The sequence below is a fragment of the Odontesthes bonariensis genome, chromosome 12 (genome assembly GCF_027942865.1).
Source record: "Odontesthes bonariensis isolate fOdoBon6 chromosome 12, fOdoBon6.hap1, whole genome shotgun sequence".
Lineage (NCBI taxonomy): Eukaryota > Metazoa > Chordata > Actinopteri > Atheriniformes > Atherinopsidae > Odontesthes > Odontesthes bonariensis.
In genome coordinates this window covers 15,639,064-15,662,306 of record NC_134517.1, presented here as the reverse complement: position 1 = coordinate 15,662,306, position 23,243 = coordinate 15,639,064, and the positions used below count along the sequence as shown (strand labels likewise).

Below are 23,243 nucleotides of genomic sequence, written 5' to 3'. Positions count from 1 at the left end.
TTGATCTTTACACGTTTTAGGCAAATCTCCACACAGGCTTTTTCCTCCTCTAATTACTCTGAAAGCTTGAAGAAGATATGTAAATCTCTGTCTTTAGCTGTAGGTTACTTTCAGTGGGGAGAGAGGACAAAATAGCACACGGCTGTAAGAGCACGACGAGCTCCGACAGAAAGACATTCGAGGAAACCAGAAGAAATCTGCTAGGGCATGCCTTTTGCCCACACATTGTTTGGTGTGGACATTTGAGCCCGTGCACTATCCAAAGACTATTGCATTGCCACTTCTAGGACAGTGGAGGTGCATAGGAGTGTGATATGTACCTTGTTGTTGCTCAGCAACCAAATTGACACAGGAAAAAAAAAGAAACACGAAAGGAGCAGAACTGCACATCATTACAGTGCAGTTTTTCAGGGTAGTTTGATAAATGTAAATGCTGTTTTGTACCATCTTACGATATGTACAGATAATTCTATTTAGTTGTTTTATTCATTTTAAAGATGTAATCATCCTTAGTGGATGAATCTTGTTCGCTGCACTTAGGAAGGTTCTTAACTGACCGAAATAACCTGGATGTAGCTAGGTGGCCGCCATGATGAAATAATTCTAAAAGCTAAAGAAAGGCACTTCAGTGCTTCCTTTCTTATCTCTTTTAACAATAGATACACATGAGTGTCCTATGCAAAGCGAATTATATAACACTGGATGACACTATCCCACAGTTCTTTGGAGTTGCAAAATCTAAGGCACCATCTGGTCATTCAGGCGATACATATGCTGGATAAATTTAACAATTTTTTGGGGGGTTGGGAAGATGGACATAAGCAACTAATCTCAATGTGAAAAACATCCACTTCCACTTTGTGACTGATAGCCTACATTCCTTTATAAATGTACTTTCTAACTCCTAAAATCACAAAGGAATGACCAAGTTGGTGCATGAAAGTACATTCAAAGAACACATGGGGTATTTCTTTTCTTTTTTCAGACCATTCTCAGAACTCATCACAACAACATGTTTTGTTGCGTAGCTACTGTATTGCATTCCGGTTGTCTTTTCCCAAGTCCTTATGGATTCATCATGTCGCATTCCTTGACCTCATGATGTTTTCCGCTCAGCTCAAGGAAAACATTTTAGGAAAAGCGATGTGAGATGAAATCTGTTAGTCTGATTGAAAGTTGCAGACAGTAACTCAAGTTTCAAACAATGAGGTACCTACCTTGAAAAAAAAGCTTGTAACAGAATACAGTGAATAATTCTAAATGATTCTAAATAAAGAATGTAAAATGATTTCCTTGACACCCTTGATGAGAGCGGCATCATCAAACCTACTGTAAAGCTTAGCTTTGTAGACTGCTGTGGGATTTATTATTTCTTTTTACATCTGCTCTACCACATTTGAATGCATCTGTGTGGGTGTCGCATCTATATGCCTGCCTGCATATGGCTCAGACATACTTTATGCCCTGTTCGGCCTGCAGACGTCAGCTCCTGTGGTGCCAGTCCATCTGTGTTGAAATGAAAAGACTTCCTCTCCACTGGATGACAGCTTATAGTATCCTGATCAGAGCCAGGAAATCAGATGCAGAGAAGCCTTTGGTTTAGCCATGCCCTCCTTCGCTGCTGCCCATCAACCCAAAACAGTCAAACTCTACAGACTCACCTTAGCACCCATGAGACTGACTGTAAAAAAAAAAGTAATGCAGGAATGTGTGAGAATCCTGCTAATGATGCTGCATCATTAGTGAGGCTGAGCCAATTCCCAACTTTCTGTGCTTTGGTGGTAATACTCCAGCTTACAGAGCTGACATTGTATCATTTGTTTGGACACTGCTGGCTGTGTGAACCTCTACACTGATTAAACTTAATAGGTTTTTGTAGTGGAGCTGTACAACACATTATGGTTTTTTAAAAAAAATAAATAGCATTGTCCTTTTTCTCTTATTCAGTGGGACAAGTAGAGGTTGCCATGTATTACACTCACACGCACACCCACTTACAGGAGGATTCAGGTTTCAGTGCAGGTTATTGAAAGGGACAGGCGTGCCCCTGAGTGCCACACGTGGGCACTGGGTGGTCAGAGGAGAACAGAGGTTGGCAGGACCCAACCTTTCACTGCCCAAGCTTTCACTATGGAGATAAATCACCAGCCAGGCTTAGCAATACCCTGCCAGGGCCTGCCCACACACTCACTTCACTGTGTGCAAAGTGCAGACTGAGCTATGTGGAAACTGTGCTCCTGTGTGTGTCTGAAAAAAAGTATGCCTGCACATTTGTAAGTATCAGTGCTCCAGTGTATGTGTGTTTTGTACTGTACGCACGCATGTTTATGCACAGTGGACCGAGCAGCTGGTTCCAGGGGGAGGTCAGTCATTGTCAACAGGAACACAGACTTGCATGTTTGTCTGTGAAAAACAAAGCGGCCTGTAGTCCTCTTGAGTTACATGCTGGTTTGGTCGCAGAGTGGAAGAATGTGTGTTCTGTATCGACACACCACATGCACTCCGTGGACATCTGCACTGCAACAGAAGCTGACATATCAGTCCTCTGCGTCGCTGTATTCCCTTTCTTTTGTACGCCGTGTACACTGTAAGAGCAGAAAGAACTGCTTCATTTAATTTGGCACCGCATTTACACAAGCAGTCATCCAGGGAGCATCGGGGAGGAGAGGTGTAAGGGTGGAGGATGGGAGTGCCTGCAGCCTCCAATCCAGGTATCCATATATAAATAAATGAGTGAAAGGAGAGAGTGAGTGTATGTGTGAGTGTATCATGTGCTTCTTGGGCAGCCTCCTCCATATTCATGCGTTTCCCTGGGGACGGGTGGATAGGCTATTGTGGGAGAGTGTTGGTGAAAGAGAGGAAGGCAGAGAGAGGTGTGTGTGTGTGTGTGTGTGTGTGTGTGTGTGTGTGTGTGCTGGGGGCAGGAGCTTGTGTTGGAAGGGCTGTCTCTGCTGAAGTCTGGCTGGTCCCTGAGGACCCAGGGGGCACAGAGCAGAGTAGGTGGAGGGGTGAGTTGTGGGGTAGTATCCTCAGACAGGTACAGGAATGCCCAGTGGGCAGTCTTCCAGTGTACGCACACTACGCGAGTCACACGCTCCCTTTCCTGTTTTCTTGATAATTCAAAGCAGCAGGCAGTACTGTCGCTCTGCTGTAGCTGGTGTTGTGACCCCGCTGCCCGTGAGAATTCATAAAAATAAGTGTTGTTTTTTTGTATTGTGAGAAAAACCCGGACACATGTGACACAGTCACTCTCACTGCTCCCAGTTTCGCTGTTGTGCTGGTGAGGAGATGAAGAGGGGAGAAAAAATGGGAAAGCAAATGAACTAAAAACAGAGGTCACCTCTGTTTGAAAACGTTCTCAGCTGTACATCCTATTTCTCCCTGCTACTTAGGGAGGCACAGACACATTCGTACAGTCATAATGCAACGCTGACACAAGGTTCCAAGCAGAGAGAGCTTGCCCTTGAGCTCCCATGATAAAATACAACAAAATAACTGTTATGGAAACCCCTAAACTTAATTTGTATGTGTCATACATATTTAATGGACTACTTTGAGTCAGCCACTTGATCTTAAGGTGGAAATTGTTAATTATTTTTGTAAAAATCCATTTTCAAAAAAGTTGGCTTGCTAAGGAAAATGTCAATAAAAATCAGCGCAATCATTTTTCAAAAGCAGAAAAGGCCTCCAATGAAATTGCCAATCTGATGTCTGATTGAGGGCTTGTATGATAATGCGCACTCGCCAACTGTCTTTTTCTTGACACTTGGGACCTTCAAAAGACCGAAGCGCTTAGAGTGCAGCGACCGTGTTGGTACATATGGCTTTAGAAGGTCACTTAGATATCCCGGTGCACTGACATTTAAGATTGAATAAGTTAAAAGCAGGCCTTTGAAATCTGTTCCAGAAGCCAATGAAGAGAAGCGAGGACAGGGGTCACGTGATCACAATTAAACCAGCTTGTGAGAATTTGTGAGCTGACAAGGCCTGTTGCTGTAGTTTTTACATTTCTCTCCAATTCCATTTCTGATGTTGGATTTCAGCTTCTCAACAGTTTTCCACCGAATATATTCAGCTGGTGGCAGGCCTGAACTGCATGCAGTAACACAATTTATGTTTTTCTTTTTTTTGAGAAATGTTCCAGAGTCTATCAATGACAAAAGCTGTCTGAGGGCCTGAACATCCCCGCTATTCAGTTTTACTTTTGACCTCGCCTCTTACATATATTTCTCCGGATTCTCTGAATGTTTTCGTTTAATATTTCAAACGTCAGATGATGAAACATCCAAACTGTTTGCCGTTTTGATTTTGGTAAACATCCCTAGATTTTTTTAAATTAGTTTGTTGAAGAAGTAAACACATTCTGGTCTTCCAGCACCACTTTTTTTTAAACATGTTGCGGGCATAGACTTAAAAGAAAGCATTCACTTTGTACTCTTCTCAGCTGATTATAGGGTTAAATCTTTTTTTTAAATGATTGCATTCTGCTTTTATTTACATTTACCGTCTGGTCACATTTTTTGGAGGCTAGTAACAGGCTTGTAAACTATTGGATGAGGACAACAATCCATAAATAAGTGGACATAAATAACGTTTTACACTTCGAGTACATGTCACATCTTTTTAGGTTTGAGAAAAGTTGACCAGTGGTGAGGGAAGTTTTCTCAACCAATAGGGTGACTGTGGAAAATATTTTTATGCTGCAGTGATGCAAAACAGGAAACGCAGGAAATTGTGTAGTACGGAATCGTCGGGAATTCATTTTCTTTCAATTGCAAGTGTATAAGCCTGCTGATACATGTTCAAGCACTCAGAGATTGAAGTGAATTTTTTGTTTAATTTATGTCACATTTAATGATTAAGGCCAGTGCTATTCTTAAGTTGTGATTGTTAGATGTCAGTTATCGTGTTTAAACACTCTGCTGTTGTTGGTAAGTTTGTCACTGTTACATTTGTGTCAGGGCCAGGTTTGTTATGACTGCTCCTTTTGCGAGGATTGAAGAATTTCCAAGTTTTCTTGAATAACCAAAATACCAATGAAAATCCTTAATTGACCAAACCGGAATTCTGCCTCTGTGCTCTTGAAATAGAGCGGCGATGATGACAGAATGTTAATCAGCTGTGGAAAAGCAATTGCGCTCCATTGCACGAATTAATTTACGATGCTGCTTGTTCGGTGTTTTAGAAGCCGTTGTACTCAGGCCTTCCTAAATTATATCATAATCATGAAGTTACTTCATGGATGAAGTCAGAATGTAAACATCCGCCTCGTCTGTTCGATGTCGACTCGGAGTGTTTCCATTGTAAATCCTGGCTCTTCACTTCACTTTCCCGGGTCACGCACGCACATACAGAGGCCCACAGCGCCTCACGCCTCAGATGCCTGTCGATAATTCTCTGTTAGATTATTAGATGGCTTGTAAATAATTATATGACTACGCCTCTTTGTCCAAATGTTTAGTTTTAACATCATGTTGCCGTGCTATTTGAGAGCACAGTGAGAGCGCCACACAGAGAAAAGAGAGGGGAGTTGGAGTTCACTTCATATCTGACCCATGTGCTCATTTCCTGTACAGCTTCAGGTTGGCCGTAAGCCAAGAGTAACAGGTGATTTGTGTATATATAAATATATATATATGTGTGTGTGTTTTTCTGTATTTCTGTGTGTCTCTTTGATCGTAAGCATGCTCTGTATCAGAGTCTGCATTTGACAGATCACGCTTTGGTGAAAGGCAGAGAGACAGGAAGTGGGTTGTGTGTGGTGGAGACAGTTCACTGGAGGGCCTGTCTGGCAAGCCCTGCTTCTCTTTCAAATCCCCTCAATATGATCACAGCCCTGCAAACACCCCCGCCCCCCACAGTCCCCCTTCCACGATCCCCCTTTACCTGTTTCTCAGTAACCGCAGCACAGACTTCACTTCAGCATGGCTCAGAGAACCCTGTTAAATATATTCCACAGACATTACTCCCCCCCTTAAGTAAACAGAGATGTTCTTGTTTTCTCTCTCTACCGTATCTCCTTTTTCTTGCCAATTCACTGGGTGTGTGCTGCAGTCATGTGTTTATCGTTGTGTAAAAGATGCTCACTGTTCTGCCCTCGAGAGTCATGGGTGAGGCACGGACTACTCACCATCCGACACAACCTCTCCACTTTGGACTTATTTTTGGTTGCGTGTTTGAGTTTGCTTTTTTAATAGTCATAAAAAGTGATGTCTGAGTAGGTTTATATTCAGTCTAGGTTTCAAACTTCACTGCAGCGACACATGAAAGCAAACACAGAGCTTCCCTTATGGCGGTGACAAATCAACTAGTGAACACTGACACTGACCTCTGCCAGAAATGTATGATGACAGAATTAACCAGTGGGTTAGTGGCCTCATTCTTCAACATTGAGAAAAAAAAGTCTTTCAGATTTGTGTGAAATATTTAAGCCACAAGCCCTCACAGCTCATCTTCTCTCTAAGAGGTAGTACTCTACTGCAGAGTTGCACTGCCACCTGCTGGAGAGGTTGCTGTTTTGCCTGTCCGTGCCACATAAACTACAAAACTATTGTTGTTACGCCGCTGTCATTGAACTATTCTGACAAGAAATAATGTGCCACATACAGTTGGATCTTCGATCTCTTCATTGTTCATTTACTGCATCATTACAGTGTTCTCTTTATTTCAACTCTTTACAGTTAATCTAAATCCAAACTGAAGCGTGACCAAAAATCTTCATATACGTCCAAGCACAAACCTGCCATAACACCAAAACATGGATATTATTACCTAGTTTTACCAAAACATTACCATTTTACAACACATACTGTGATATATTACCTTTCATATTGAATCTTTTAAACGTAACTTCCAGAAAACCCATATCACAACTGATATTTAGGGAACTGCATCCTTCTCTGCAAGTACGCTGCTGTGTATTATGTTTATTTTGTGAATCAGCTAAAACATGGATGTGGAATATACAAAATTACATTTGATTGTTCCCATTTAGCTAGACAATTTGTTTTCATTTTAGTATCTGCGCTGTGCTGGGGGATTGATGTTAGCTGACTTGGGTTTTATGCTAGTATCAGCTGGTGATGCACACTAAATAACACAGCTGTTGAGCAACATAGATTGTATTATGAGAGATGGATGTTGCCACTCTGATGTCCTGCGTTGGTTCGTAAACAGCTGGTTTGAAGACTCAGACCTGGTAATAAGCCATCACCATCTTGATTCCTTTTTAGAGCACGATGTGACCATATTTGGGCAAGAAGCTGGAGCTGAAGAGTGACTGAACAAAAAACATATTTGTTTTGAGAATTGTTTTAAAAACAACCACCAGCAAGCACACTGATCAAAAGAAGTGAATCTGAGTTATGACTCCACCGTGACTTGTGTTTCATGACAAAAAGTGACGCTTGTTGAAAGAGGAGTCCGTTGGAGCCATAGATAGTTTGGTGCTTCTATTGAAAAAGAAACTAAGGCGAGGCAAGCAGGAGCAAACTTTAATGGTCAACCTTTGGATTGTCTTAAAAAAAATGATCCCAAGCTCTGTTAAAAATGACTAATACTTGTATGATTTCTAGCATTTTTGGCATTAATTACGTAAAAGACCTTGGGGGTTATTACTCAATATGGATTTGGAGAACAACATATTTGACCTGTGAAGTTGTTATTACAGCCTAAACATACCTTTGTGTTGACTCTTCTCACTCTTTTTTTTTTTTTTTTTCCAGCTCCATGTCCCCGTTCAGTATTGAAAGCATACGGCGCCCCCGGAGGTCAGAGTCACCAGATTCCAAAAAGAGGAGAATCCACAGATGCGACTTTGAGGGCTGCAATAAAGTGTACACCAAAAGCTCCCATTTAAAAGCACACCGGAGGACGCACACAGGTCAGTGAGTCTGTGGATGTGTGTTTATGTGCTGTGCTTCCATTTCGCTTCCGTACAATGTTTATTCAAGTCTGAATGGGTGACATTTACATACTCAGGAAAAAGACGTACTACTTGTGTGACCCTGTGCTGTGACCTTGCAAAGATGTAACCCAGGCAATATTATGATCAGGCCACGCTGAAATCAGTTAGCGTCTGACTCACTTCGCAGAGCTGGTAACCTTAAATTTTATTCTAGCGAGTGCCACCTCAAAACTGAGACTGGCAGAGAGTAAATGACAAAAGCACGAACTAAACAATGAATAATTAAACAATTCATTTTTGATTGATTTGAATGCATCAATCGATATTTGAAAATACTCCGTCTTCCTCCCACCGTCCAAAGACGTGAATGTTAGGTTAATTGGTGACTCTAAATTGGCCCTCGGACTGAGCGTGAGCACAGATGGTTGTTCTACTCGTTTGTCTCGTTTGTCTCTGCGTGGCCCTGTGATGGACTGGCGACCTCTCCAGGGTGAACCCTGGATAAAGACCAATTAAATTCCAAATTGTTAGATAGTTTTTCTTCAAAAGTCAAGTCACAGCTTTGATGATTATTTCCAATGAAATTTGCTCAAACATAGAATGTGTAGTAGTGACTGTGCTATCTATGTAATCGTTGTCCTTTTTGTCCTCATCACAAACTCAGACACACAAAGGGACATTTTGATGGCATCTTTATTAAGGGTGAGCTGTTGTGGATTAAAACTGCCCGTTGTCCTTTCTGATGGCTTATTGTCTGCTTAAAGTAGCGGGTGTAAACCGACAGTGAAGTGAGACATTCCATGTCAGGTTAACTTTCCCTCATATTGTTTTTGTGGCTCACTTTTTCAGGTTGAAAAGGAGTCTGTATTGGAGAATTCCTCAAATATTAAAACCATGGGGAATATTAAGTGGGGTCTGATGTAGCATTTCCACTTAAGTTATTGATAAGGCTTAGGGTCTCAAAACAAGTCTACTTAGAGATGTTGTGAACCTATCATTCTGCTTACTGGGACAGGTACAGGTACTTACTCAGGTACTTACTCTATAAGGCTCTTATTAGTTTGATACATTTCATTGTTTTTTTTTAAGTCAGATACCCAAAAGTGGGTTGCAGTGATTTATATTTTTTTTAGTTGCTGCAAACTTTGCAAACATCTACTGCTCAAAAATGTACAAGATATCCAGCAAATGACTGCAGCCCTATCTTACAGCAGACCTTTGTGGTGATCTGTGCTGTGGCTCTGCAATGGATGTGTTGAAGTGTTCAACAAATAGCAATGGAAAACAATTGGCTAAGAAGTGAAAAGGTGTAGGCTACATTTTTTTTATTTATAGAAGACGTCAGTGAAATATCTTAAACCACTAAATAACTTGCTTATCAAAGGCCTAATTCCACATAAAACTATTCAACGGTGAACAGGTGAAAGGTGACTCAGAATAATCCAGTTATATAGTTTTACTTGCAAAGAACTGTGGTATCACTTTAGGACTGCATTATTTTATTTACTTTCCACAACACATGAATATTCCGATTCCATCGTACAACATACAGTAATAGGATCGTAGAATTATAATAGGCCGCACTTCAGATTTTCATCCATATCGCTGCTTTTCTGCCTTCTAGCATAATGTTTTGCGAAAGGCTATTGGTTCACATAATTTATTACATTGAAAATGGTCTTTACGTCTTGAGAAGGTTTTAGCGTTTTTAAAGTTCTGCAAATTGCTTCGCAATGTGTTCTGCAGGTGCTCATTTGCACACTCACCAACGGTGACTCAGCTGTCATCAGGAGCCTTTTTGGGTTCAATGTCTTTCTTATTGACATGTTGACATTTGGATGAGCTGAGTGACTGAACTACTAATCTTCCTTGTAATGAACAACCAACTCTGTCACCTAAAACAAAGTCAAACAGTAATTTGTTTTTAAATGAATATGTGTCCAGTTGAACAAAATGTTTACATATATAAGAGGTAGGCACCTATTCATACATACATACATATTCTTTGCTGAAAAGTTGACATTATTTAACAAATCCGACTGGAAATCCAAATCTAAAAGATCTGTACACGAACTGCATCGATATGCTCTGATGATGCAATATGGTGTGCCTAGCTTTAGCAGGTTTTGAGTTTACTGATTGATTTTTTTGCAAATGTTCCAAAACTAGAAGTACTTTACAAGTCAGTGTCTCCCATATACTTACACAGTGTAGTGCACAGTGCCTGCAAGGAAGGAGCAAAGGCTGAAATGCATTAAATGGCATCGGTGACAGGACTGAAAATGGGACTGAGCGTGTTCTGTGTTTCCTGTCTTCCTCTTCAGGGGAAAAGCCATACAAATGCACCTGGGACGGTTGCACCTGGAAGTTTGCCCGCTCTGATGAGCTGACGAGGCATTACCGAAAACACACAGGGGTGAAACCCTTCAAGTGTGCAGACTGTGACCGCAGCTTCTCCAGATCCGACCACTTGGCCCTTCACCGACGGAGACACATGCTGGTGTGAACTAGATTGCACGGCGATTAAGAGAGAGGTCAATGGAACAGACACACACATACATGCATACACACACACAGGCAGCCAAGGGAGCGGGATCTCCCTTTGAATGTTTTTCAGCTGGCCTGGATGCCCACAGTCACACCTAGATGCACACACACACACTCTCTCATCCTTTATATGGAGTGGAGACGGAGATGGAGAAGAAGGACGGAGATGCACAGAGTTTGCGGAGCACAAAACAGGGTCACTTCTGGATCCTCTTGGGGTTGGAAGGAAAAGACGTCAGGATCTTTTAATGTCATTGGAGTATAAGAGGGAACCGTCTTTAACAGCACTGTTCGTTAATGTTTCACTTTGATTTTTAAGATGAAGTCGCACTCTTTATTTGGACAAAAAATATCATTAAAAAAACTATATATATATGTGTGTGTATGTATGTATATATATACATATATATATATATATATATATATATATATATTTGCATTTTATATACAAATATAAAATGCAACTGCAGCGATTTCTTTTTAGTATTCTTATTTTCATTTTTTTTCCAACCAGCTGCTTTTCCAGCATTCATAATGTGAAAGACCCCACTGTATGGAATGGATTTCCTGTGAGAGCAGGAAGACGTTAGACCTGGAGTGGATCACAGGAAAGGACTTTTGGGTGTATTGGGTGTCGTTGGATTTACAGGCAGTATTGTTTTCTTCGCCTCCCTGTGAGTTTGACGTGTGACCAGCAGAGGGCACCGTTGAGCCACATATTCTTTCCCATTTGGAAGTCTGCTGTCAGATCTGAGGCATCCCATACGGAAGCTAAAAGAGGGCTGGACTTTCACCTTTCCAATAGCCAGCAAATGTTAAACACCATCAACTCAAACAGCCACCCTTTCAGTTATTAGTTGCTTTCTTTGAAACAATAGAAATTGGACATCCATATCGTCATACCAGCAAAGAAACGCACCCTTTTATGATCCTTTCACATGGACATACCGGGCAACCGTACGTCATCAGTGCTATTCTTTATGTTGAGCCTCTTGAAAGCATTTTCTTAAAAAAGAAAAAAAAATCTTTTGTGGATTTTGAGCTGTGATTAGCAATCAGTAAAGTGCAATCTTAAAGGTTAAATATACTTTCAGTATGAAAACGTTTTGTTTTTTGAATCTTGCTTTTTTTTCTTTTCTTTTCTTTTTTTTTAATTGCCTGCTTATTGCTTATGTTTGACTCTGAAAAATATGACCCCTCATGTACAGAGAACTTTGAAACAATCAGAGGAGCTTTCCGGTATGTGAAAAAAAGAAAAAAATTAAAAAAACAGAGGCACCTTAGAGACTTTCATTCTGTCCCTATTTATCTGTCCGTGTCGTTCAGCTCATATTTCTCTGCCATGTTTCACAGAAAAAAAAGGTATTCGTGTTGTGGTTTTTTTTGCACAGCACAGCAGCACTTAACCATAAGCTGACAAGGACATCAGCTGAAAGTGTTACATAGATAATTTTGTGTACAGTACGGATGAGCAATACACTCTGAACAAAGTGACGAGAAGGAACACCAACCTTCTTCCTTGTTTTGTTTGTTGATGTCAGAATCTGAGAAGAGGTTTCCAGCTCGGCCTCACTCTGTATAACGACTCCCTCTGTTACTGTCTGCTCTGTAGCTCTGGTTCAAACGCTGACGTGTCTCAGCTGGTGATTTATTTCCATGTAACCGTGCATTTGATTCATTTTTCAAATACATAAAGTCACTTGAAATGTTCTTGCCTCAGTCCAGATAGATATTCGGATGATAGAAAATGCTGAAAATGACAGGAATTGCACACGTGCATGAAAACATACATAAAACAGATACAACTTACACGGCTATATTATACATCCATAGTAAGATTTCAGATGCAGTTACCGGCAGAAACAACTCTCAACATCAGTTAACCATAATCAGGGAATTCAATTAAAAGTATATTTTTATAGCCCTAATAACAGGCATTTTTGCAAGCGTGTCCGGTGCTCTTTATGCTGTGTAAAAGCTTCAAACATAAACTCCACGTATCAGGCCAACCAATGTTATTTGATAGTGCTGCCAAATGCATTTATTGGATGGAAGCCAGTACAAGAACTGGTAACCTTTTGGATTATGGTACCTTGAAATCCTTATGCTCATACACTAATGCACACATAACACGCACCTGCACACTTCAACGCTCTGACTTTCAGTAAAACAGCCAAATCCAGGAAATGATTTCCACACATGCATGCTGTGTGTGTGTGTGTGTGTGTGTGTGTTAGAGAGAGAGAGAGAGAGAGAGAGAGACACCCCTTTGATGTAATGGAGGATGCTCATGTATGTTATCATTATTTATATATCTTGTTTGCGTACATGTCATTATGCCCAGTTGTATTATCTTATTGGCAAGAGCATATCAGCACCTTGTTTGTTTATTCGTATGATTTTCAGATCATTTTATTTCAGATGTCAATTTATAAACAAATAATCATCATCATATTTTATCATCCATATAATGTGTTATTAGGACATTTTATGATTGAGGGGGCACTTCGTGATTGATTATAATTCTTTTCTCTTCTGTAAAAAGGATCTTTTGAAATGTTGTAATATATGTGATGGTGAAGACGAAACCTATTACAAAGTTCTACATACATCGGAAAAAAAAAAAAGATAGGGCTTTTGATTAGTAGATGCAGGAAATACATTTATACATGTAAAGTCTTTTCAGAGACTGTAATTTATCTAATTTGATACAAAGTGAAACGGGGCTATTGGTAATTCATCCTGTAAATTATCATATGTGATTTTGTGTAACTGCTTTTTTTTGTGTGTGTTTTTTTTTGTTTTTTTGTGAAGTTCATGATCAATTCTTTGTTTTTTTTTCTAAGGCTGAACCAGTGTTTGCTATAATCAACAAATTATTTATATACATTGACCGTATTAAGGTACTCGATTCCCTGCGTTGCTGTTTTGCTATACCCGGACAAGAAATTCTACAGATCAAGCACATATCAACAACACATGTACTCTTGTATTCAGTATATGATGTTGCATGCCTTAATACACCAGTGTTTGAAAAAAATTCAATTAGACTTGAAGATGGTGTCCCCACAGGACAGGGTGTATTGTATTTCCCTACCGCATCTCTTTCCTCATTTTAAAGCATAATTTTGTTACGGTAACCAGGGTCAAAGTTATGCAATAATGATGAATAGTGCCTCATATCACAAACTTGTAATATCACCTGCTTTGCGCAAAGTGTCGATTTCCAATGCGTGTGCTTCAATTACTACATTTCAAATGAGAAAAACCGGGAATTTTGGTAAAAAGCACAGACAACAATATGCAAGTCGGACCTCTAACGTTGAACTATTCTTTTCGCACTGAGCCTTATACAGTACCATTGTGTCAAATGCAGCATCCTCTCGTAACACTTAAACAAGGCTGTTGATAGCACAAACCATTGCTTTGCTTGCAATAAGTCCCTTCCTTTAAGGGGAACAAAAACCGAGTTAAAGTCCTCTGGGTGTTTCAGTTTCAGCAGTTCAACACAGTGACTCCATGGAAGATAAAGAGGAATCCCACGTAAAGGAAATAAATAAATCCGGTGGTTGGTTGGGATTCCAGCAGTAGATTTCTTACACCTTACACCTTTTTATCAGTTAAAATGATTATTTTACTTTCTGTGTAACATCTGCTTTTGATTTTACAGGTTTTTGAAAATTTTAAGTAGTGAAGCCAATGCATATGTTTCCAGTTTGCTGATATTACGTACAGTAATCGTTGTTCCTGTATTTATGTAAAGTGAGTGTAGTGTAAATATATTCAGATCTTTTCATTCTTACTGTTAGAAAAAAAAATGTGATATTGCTCAGCATTGCTTCAAAAGGGAGATTCTGCTCATGGAATTCCACGTCTGTAAAATAAATTTTTAATCCTGATATTTTTCAAAACTTCAAGAACAGGTGTCCTTTTTTTTTTTTTTTTTTTTTTTTCTCTTACGCTTTTTCTTTTCTCCAAGAGTTGTATCAAGTCAGTGTTTTGCCTTTTTCTCTGTATTTTTCATATGGATGGAGCTGTGAAATTAAAATAAGTTCAAACATATACATGTATATTAATATGAATGGAGGCATGAAGGTTAATAAAGTTGCATTTTGTATGTAACAGACTGCGATGGAGCTTGTTGCTATCTATGACTGAGATGAATGTTATGTGGGTTCAGTGTCACTTTGACATCTGAGTACTGTACTTGCATTCATTGGCATTCAGAAACCCAATCATCTAAATGGAGATGGCCATTTTAAATCCTAGGGAATGTACAGTATAGTGGTTCCAAGTACATACGATCATTGCAGAAAAGAACAACATTTTTGACAGCTTATCTATTTTCATTTAAATGCAGCACACTTACAACAAAAAAGATTCTAGATTTTTCTCGCTTAGACATAAATAAACATCCAAATAAAACACAATATAATACCACACCGCTTTGTTGTTGTCATGTAGTACCATAGAGTGGTATTTTAAGACACGGTGTGCTGTAACAGCGCAAACTGAATGCAGTTTCTGAGAACAGGTTACACTTCAGAGGAAACACCCAGCACATTATGTACAGTACTTAAAACTGGATCTGGGTGACTGTTTGTCACAAAAGGATTCAGATGATTACAACCTTAATCCAAGTAATGAAACAGCAAGAAAATGTTTTCAGTGGCTTCCAACTTCCTCTGCATTCAGGACAAGCTCAGACATCTTCTGTGGTTTGGTTAGATTCTCTTGGCAACCTTTGTCGGCATCTTTGCTATGACTCACGCCGCAGGAACACTTGCAAATTATTAACAAAATACTAGAACATCTTGTTTTGATTGCACTGAATATATTCGGATCAGTTTTGAACGGAAGACTGCAGCTTTTGAATGTGGAAAAAATATTCCCCTTTAACACCTGCTCTGTCCTCGTTTCCCCCTTTTAGTTGGTGATAAATGAAATCCTTGTTATTTCTGACATGTTCAATATGGCAGAGCAAATTAATCGACACCAAAATCTGCAAGGGTTTTACCCTGAAAAAGGCTGCGGTGAGAAGAGGTAGTAAAATGCATTAAAAGTGTGAGATCCCTGTTGTGCTTCATGGACCTTTGCATAGGTCCTGTGCAGAGGTCTGACATTAATATCATTAAAAAAAAAATCAGGTAGTTATTAAGAAATCTTCAACACAAAGCTTTTATTTGCACTGAGGTCACATGGATTTATTTGACATCAGTTTAGATTACACGATTACGTTCAGCTTTGACAAAAACTATCGTTATACATGTGTGTATACATTTCAACAGCTGCTTTCTTTGCGAGATAAAGTGAGAGTGTAGACTGCTACATCAGTAGCTGATACTTTGCGGATGAACAATCTAATGATTAAAAAAAAAAAATTGGAATCTTTTTTCACACCCCAAAACAATCAGCCGATTGCATTTTTTTTTAAATAGTAGATACAAAATATGTACATCTTAAATTACGACACTTTATAAATCTATTTTGTTCAACCATATTGAAATTATAAAGAAATTTGCTCATGTCAAAGAGGTTGCTATATTGTACACTTGTAGTCTTCGCCAAGGCCAAAACCCAATCTTGCAGTTTTTAAAAAAGTAATCCAAATCTAATGTTCCGTTACTGTAATTAGTTTTTATGAAATTCTACCACAAATGTTATTGCGTAATCTCACCGATGAACATAAAGAAACAGCGGACAAACAGAAATGAAGGGCGTGACGTGAAGAAAGACTCAACGTACAGAGCAGAGCAGCCTACCCATTGTTTTTTCATTCATCCAGAAAAGGCACACGTTGAAAGTAGTCAAAGTAACCCATAACTTTCATGGATGTTAAGTCAGGTAATCTATCAGCTGGAAAAAAAGAAAAAAAACCAACTTAATATTTCGATCTAAAAAAAATCCTCAAGAGCAACTAAATTAAAGCCAATAAAGGATATTTCATACCAGCTTTTCAGAGTTTATGTCTTAATTGGCTTGGATATTGCTGTGAGGCTGCACTTAATAGGACAAAAAAAAAAGATTAAACAAAAACAAAAAAACAACACGTTAAACCCGTCGGAGCCGAAGGTAAAGCAGTGTTCATAGAGGCCCTGAAATAAAAATGCAGCATTTAGATTCGCCTCCTGCACCTGCACCCTCTAATGACCGGAAACTTACAATGCAGCAGAATAGTAGGACATGCATTGGCGTCGTCCATATTAATACCATTAACATATCATACCCAAATGACTCTTTTTATTGAAGTGAAATTGGTAAAAAATAGATATTCTTTTGGGTAAGGTTTCTTCGTGGCAAAGTATTCCATAAATCTGGCAGTGTTGAAGTCATGCAGTGATCACTGCACTCACCACATTGGTCTCAAACAGCGCTCATCCTAATATTTATTTTTCGTCCTGGCAGCTTTTAGTCTCAATCTACAACTTGCTTTTGCACACAACTTTAGCTGCTGTTCCTGGCTAAAACCCATAGTTTTCCTTCCAGTTCATAGCATACACACAGCTCGCTGTTTTCAGCACATCCAACAAAATGCATGGATCTCACTTTGCTGATGTGATCTTTACAATTAGATTTTTGAATACAAAATCAATACCTATGTTTGTATGAAAATAAAGCTTGAAAAGGTCAAATTATTTCATTTGGCTAATGATTTTTGACTGACACATTTGCAAATATCCCCCAGTAATGAGCCATTTGTGTGGGGGTGAAATAAGGCAACAATTATATTAAATCTTATCACAATAAAAAAGGACAACTAGTGGTGGGCCAGCACTTTGAGTGTAGCGCTACCTCAGAATAAAAGGACTAAACCACAGTTTTTCTTTTAAATTTGTGCCAGAATGTTGTCCATGTTTTCTGAAAAATGAACGGACTTGATAGGTTTAGGAAGGGGTCTCTAGCTCTGGTGTCTCTTCATGTGCAGGGCCAGGTGATCTGAGCGGGAGAAACAGCGGCTGCACGCTCCGCACTTGAAAGGCTTCGCCCCGGTGTGTTTCCTGAAATGGCGTGTCAGCTCATCAGACCGAGCGAAGCGCCACTCGCATCCCTCCCAGGAGCACTGGTACGGCTTCTCGCCTTCAACGGACACAAATGGCAAAGTGAAGCTTTAGCAGGCAGACAAAACTTTGGAGAAAACTTCCCTGAACAAAAGAACATTATTCAAGGGAACACAAAACAAATACCGTAGCACCCATCTAATCGAGAAGTTTTAATAATGAACAAACTGATAACACAGCTCCTCCGTGAGCCATAAATCACAGCGTGGTGTCCTGTCTTTCGCCCTGACACTTTTTATGAGAGCTGCTGGGTTATGAGGTTTGACAGCAGTGAGGTGTGGGCCTGGTCTGTCAGCAGGCAGAATGCATCTGCATGCTAAGCACACTTCTCTGGCTGGCAACATCCCCATTTTCACCCCAAAATAAGACGGGCAACACAAAGCACTTTACCTGTATGGGTCCGTAGATGGGCTTTTAAATGAGAGGACTTTGTGTATACTTTCTTGCACCCTGAAAAAGAGAAGAGAGTTCATAAAGTTTTTGAAAGTTGTGCCAAGAATAAAAGGAACATTTTAGTTTTAACTTTGCTGCAGCTCTTGAAGACAGGCACGAGGTCTCACCTGGGACATCACAGTGGTGGATCCTCCGTCTCTCCAGATCGGGATTATTCCTCCGATTGTACTTAACTGGAGCAGATTGGGCCAACACTGGCGACAGTGGCCCAATTCCCGTTGCTGTCTGAACTGGAGTCAGGCTGGAATGCTGCACTGATCCAGTATTTGGACTTTGGACGAATCCAGCGGTGTAATTTTGGTCTTGGTCTTCAATTGCTGCCACGCATGAAGACTGTCCAGGATCAATGGAATTGTGGGTCTGAAAAATTAACTTGGAGGCAATGATGGCTTCATAGGAGGGAGGCGGGGAGAGATTTTGAAGGAGCTCTTTGCTCCTGTCTGGACTTGGAGGCTCAGAGTTTGGCGGGGAGGGGGGCAAATAAGTGGACCTGAGCTGGTGGCCTAAGTGTTGATTAAAAGGAAAACATTCACTCTGCGAACTGTTTGCAGGTGTGGCAGAATTCTGCACTGGGCTTACATGAACGTTCCCGGTTGGAAGACTTAATGGGGCAATGGGGATGGAGTTCATCTGCGACCCGTGAGTTAGCTGCTCAAAATCAGAGTTCAAAAGCTGAAATTGAGGAATGTCCTGGAAATCTGGCACTTCCTGTTTTATGAAAAAGCCACTGCTAGCAGTGTCATTTGCTTTAAACATGCCTGGGTATTCTGGGAGAGTCGTCTGCACTCCGTTGACCTGACAGTTGGGATGCACCAGGGAGTGCGATGGCTCTGTTTTGATCTGTCTCGTGGTCCTGCAGAGGCTAGGTTGCAGGTACGTGACATCAGGAAGCAGCAAGCTCATGTTGACACTATAAGGGGAGGGGAAGTCTTCGGTAAAAGGTGGATCCAGGATGAGAGGACTGTCCCTGGACAACATTTTAGAATTTACCACATCCTGTGGGTGCAGACATAAGTAATTGTCCATCACTGATTTAGCCTGGAAGGCAAAGCAGAGGGCAAATTAGTAAGAGCCATACACACACAAATCTTGTAACTGAATCAAGGCAGATTTAATTGCCTAGCTCTGAATTCATGCTATGCAGTGCATTTTCAATTTCTATCTTTGATTCAGAAAATATATTAATTTATCAAATAGAGACCAGCTACTTTATGAAGAACACAAGCAAAACTGCACACCCCTCCCCAAAGATGTTGAAGAGCCATGAGGCTGACGGGACATTAAAAAAAGAAATGGGCTGAATAAATTTGGGGATGCATCTGGGGCCTACTTGTATAGGCTGCTTTCTGTCAGATCACAAACACCACACCACACCGCCTCCCCCTCCCCCTCCTCCTTTACAAGCAGCCACTCTGATACGCTCGAGCATGGGCTGTTTCGAAATACATGGCTGAAATTAGACAATCCAGTTGCTCTGCAGCGCTATGCATCCTCCTCCCAAGTTTCGAGAGCGGGTGCACAGCCCAGCAATGCCCCGCTCGCCATTCTCTCGACAGTTAGTGAAGTCAGCATCAACAGAGAGATTTACAACCTTCCCCATTGGGATCACACCGTTCAAATGAAAGCAATCTTTTTTTTTCTGTGCTGATCGGATACACAGACTGCAATATTCCGTCAGTACGAACTGTGACGCCGAGAGATGCAAAAATAAAAAAAAATGCTATCGCCTACCAAATCGTAATCATGAAAAGATGAAGTTCCCAGGCTGGCATCCCTCGTGTTACAGAGCACTTGTCCATGATCTTCACCCCTCCGCCCGTCAGCTGTGAGCGGTGCGGTGGTTTTGAGGAGAAACTGCGCGTCCTGTCCCGGAGCAACCCAAACATTATTCCTTACGGCAGCGGCCATAAAAGCAGAGGTACCGTCAAACTATCCCAAATCGTTCGCGAATGAATTCAGCATATGTATTCTTTTGTTTCGAAACAATCAGTGCGGGTAGCTGTCAAACCCTCATCCCCTCCTATTTTTGCGCTGGCTTGTGAAATTACGCAACTGCGTGATATCAGCGCGTCTACAGGGCGGGGCTGAACAAGTACAAAATAAACAGGGCAACCAGCCGATCGGGATACACCTAGTGTAATAAATACTGCGGTTGGATGATAAAATCACACTGACGCTTGAGGTAAAAGCACATACGCAGTGAGGAAGGGTCGATTTAATGAATAAGGGATCGAATTTTGGTGTTCGTAAGTGAGCGCTTTATTAATAAGGTGAGGTGTGGAGTCTTGCTCAGCAATATTCCTCAGGGTCATATTGGGCAGGATCCATGACATCTTCAAACGCTAAGAGACGTTTCATATGTTTAAACTGGAGACAGAATTTTAGGACCATAGCTCAAGAATTTGAGTGAATTTAAAAAAAAAAAATGTTTTTGGTTTTTTTTTAGCTCTAAGATGCCTGAGGACAGATCAAACTGGCCAATCATCTGCCTCTCACCTGTCACCTCGGGAAATCCAGTTCTTTTCCCCTGAGTTCATTCTATTTTTTTTCTCATGCACTTTTTGATTTTCCCTGGAGACCTGCATCCTGGTCTGGCATGTTAAAAACGCCACTGCTGAGCAGCTGTCTGTCAGGAGTGCATACTTGATGCCAACATTCCTGTGCCAGCAGCGAAGCCTGCTCACGCACAGCGAACTGGCAGTGAATGTTTTTCTTCTAAATGGTTCAGCATTTCCCACAAATACACTGTGTTTCAGTTTTATATCCACAGTTTTGTACCCGATTTGTGCCGGCGGCGGGTGTCTGAACTTTGACCTCTCACAGTAAACTGCAACTGCCGGATTAATGTTGACTTACTTTGTTCTTTTTACATGGCGGTTGATGAATGTGCAGGAACTTCCTACTATAGTGGGGGGGTTTTTTTGTATCGGTTTATAGACTCAGCAGTGAAAAACAAGCAGTAGTTCAACCTCTATCTCTCCAGAGATCACAGGGATAGGAGCTTTATACCTCAGCTTAACGAAACAAAAGTGACTCGTGAGAGTCCTGTTTTTCTTTGCCCCCACAAAGTTGAACAGAGCGAAGAATTACTTCATAACAGTGCAACGTGCTGGAACTGTGTGCCACAAGGCTGGCACAGATGGACTTAAGGCCAGGCAACGTTTCATTACACAGTAGCCTATATGTATACATAAAAACGCAGTCGGTGTAAGGATTTTTTTTTTAATATGACATTTATGCTACCCCTCCCTCCCACGCGTTCCTTCAGGCATTTCTTGTTCTGTCATTAAAATACTGTTACAACACCCTCTGCAAGCTTGACTGAACCTGTTTTCAGTATTACTGGAAGTGCTATGGGGTCATATTCGTGAAAATGTGGAGAGGAAAGACAAACAGTAATCGCCCTGCAGAAAACCATACATTTACATTTTAAGGCACGCACATATAACAAGCAACATGTCGTTGTTTTTCTAAGGCCCCTCAGCATTTTCTTAATTCTTACATTAGACTGGATTATAATATGACTGGATATGACTGGACAGTTGCCTGTCTGGATACGATGGATATGACCGAGGACGGCAACCACGCACACACTTTTCTGCCTACGGTGGCGGGCAGATTTTTTGGCACTCCTGAATTTTTAATACATAATTTGCTGTACCTTAAAAAAAAAAAAAATGCAAATAAACACATCCAGCTCTGACACACAGAGATATTGAACAGCAACCAGTAAAACAAAAAGGGTTTCAGAAGATGACTTAAAACAAAAATAGACATAGAAACACTAAATGTACACAATTATTCACTTAAAGGCTTACAGACTATTTGGTTGCAGAAACTTTTGGTAGGTTTCTTGCATCAGTCTGCTGCTGTTTGTGCTGTTTGTCTCCTCTGCTTGTTTTTAAGACTTTCCCCGAGTCCTTTTCGCACTATAAAGTTTCAGTTTTCTTCAAAGCCTGTCTATGAAATTAAGATCTGGAGGTATCACAACAGGTAGTCACCGTTTTTTGTTGTTGTTCGCTTTGGATCATTGTCCTGAAAAGACTCCTCGAACTTTGCCTTGTGACACACGGAAACACATTTTGCCCTAAAAACGTCTTGGTAACCTTCTGATTTCATCATTCCCCTCGTACAATCAATGCCTCCAGTTCCAAAGGCCTAAAAGCAGCTACCCCACATGTTTTACTGTTGGTAGGATTTGTTTTTATTCTTATTGCTTTCATTGTCATTGTCAGCCTTAAACAAACTTGTGCCATGCATGATCAAAGAGCTCTATGTTAGTTACTTCTGACCATGGAATATGTTCCAAAACAGTCTAGTTTATCTACATGGTTGTTTTTTTTTGTGCTTCAGTTTTTAGTAGTGGTGTCCTGCTTGGTTTTTGCCTGTGTAGCCTGACTCGGTTCAGTGTGTGCACCGCATGTTAGGGGTTGAAAGCAGTTATCCAGATCATTCAACCTCAGCCCGAAGCTGTTTAGAAGTCTTTTGTGGCGTTTTTCTCTCCCACTCTTGGCATTTATTCTGGCCAACATGTCCTGGTTTATGATCCTAAAACTTCTGATGCAACAAAGCTCGCCAAACAGGGATTTCAAGATTTTCACAAATGGCCTTGTGGCGTTTGGATTTGGTCATGTACTTTGATCAGTTGACATCTTGATGACAACTGTTCCCTTGTCTCCAATAGTAACAAAAGAAAGAAACAACCATGTCCCTACTTCTGCTGTCAAATCCTGATTTAATGGGAGTCAAGTGAAATCTAAGAATTAAGCACAGTATTGCTTAGTTCTTATTTTGTTTAGTAAAGTTACAAGTATAGGTACATTAATGTATATATAAATGCATAGAATGTTTACATATTTTTTCATGATACAGTAACAGAAAATCTGAAAGATATCCTTGTGACTGTAGATCATTCAATTGGGAGCTGACCAGTTGCCTGTCATGTGCTGACCTTTTAAAGTGCAATTCAAATCCAGGGATGTCTCAACTCCAAGAGGAGCAACTGTCATTCTTGGCTGCGGCTCTTCCTGTACGGCGAATGTGAGTCGAGCCCTTCTCTCTATCCCCCCCGTATTAAAACCTTGCAATATGCCCAACAACTGCACAGCGGAGGAGAGAGAATGCACGGTATGTGCTTACAGCATCACAACTCATCTGTCCTCTCACATGGACTAATATGGCCAGGCCAAGAGGCGATTGGACCACAAACACATCCACTGCGTTGCTTCTGCCGTGATAATCTCTTCTTTTAGCTTCTTTGAAAGGGTGAAATGACTTAA

The 23,243-nt window shown here is 40.6% G+C and overlaps 2 protein-coding genes across 5 annotated transcripts in view; one reads left to right on the top strand and one right to left on the bottom strand.

Annotated features, from left to right (window-relative positions):
* klf12b (Kruppel like factor 12b) overlaps positions 1-14,582 on the top strand; it is a 42,719-nt gene extending 28,137 nt beyond the window's left edge. For 3 of the 4 annotated variants that reach the window (XM_075479237.1, XM_075479236.1, XM_075479235.1), the window contains 2 exons: positions 7,725-7,882; positions 10,231-14,582. In XM_075479237.1, the coding sequence (XP_075335352.1) occupies positions 7,725-7,882; positions 10,231-10,412 (340 nt within the window). In that variant the 3' untranslated portion in view covers positions 10,413-14,582. Of the gene's footprint in view, positions 1-97; positions 1,234-7,724; positions 7,883-10,230 lie in introns of those variants that run through there. The other variant, XM_075479238.1, reaches the window with a different exon arrangement.
* A 1,022-nt stretch (positions 14,583-15,604) lies between these two features.
* On the bottom strand, positions 15,605-20,022 carry klf5b (Kruppel like factor 5b). Its single transcript, XM_075479233.1, has 4 exons — positions 19,696-20,022; positions 18,072-19,002; positions 17,902-17,961; positions 15,605-17,530 (listed from the first exon to the last, which is right to left on the bottom strand). The coding sequence occupies exons 1-4, from the start codon at positions 19,870-19,872 to the stop codon at positions 17,352-17,354; spliced, it is 1,347 nt and encodes a 448-aa protein (XP_075335348.1). The 5' UTR covers positions 19,873-20,022; the 3' UTR covers positions 15,605-17,351.
* Positions 20,023-23,243: the final 3,221 nt, after the last annotated feature.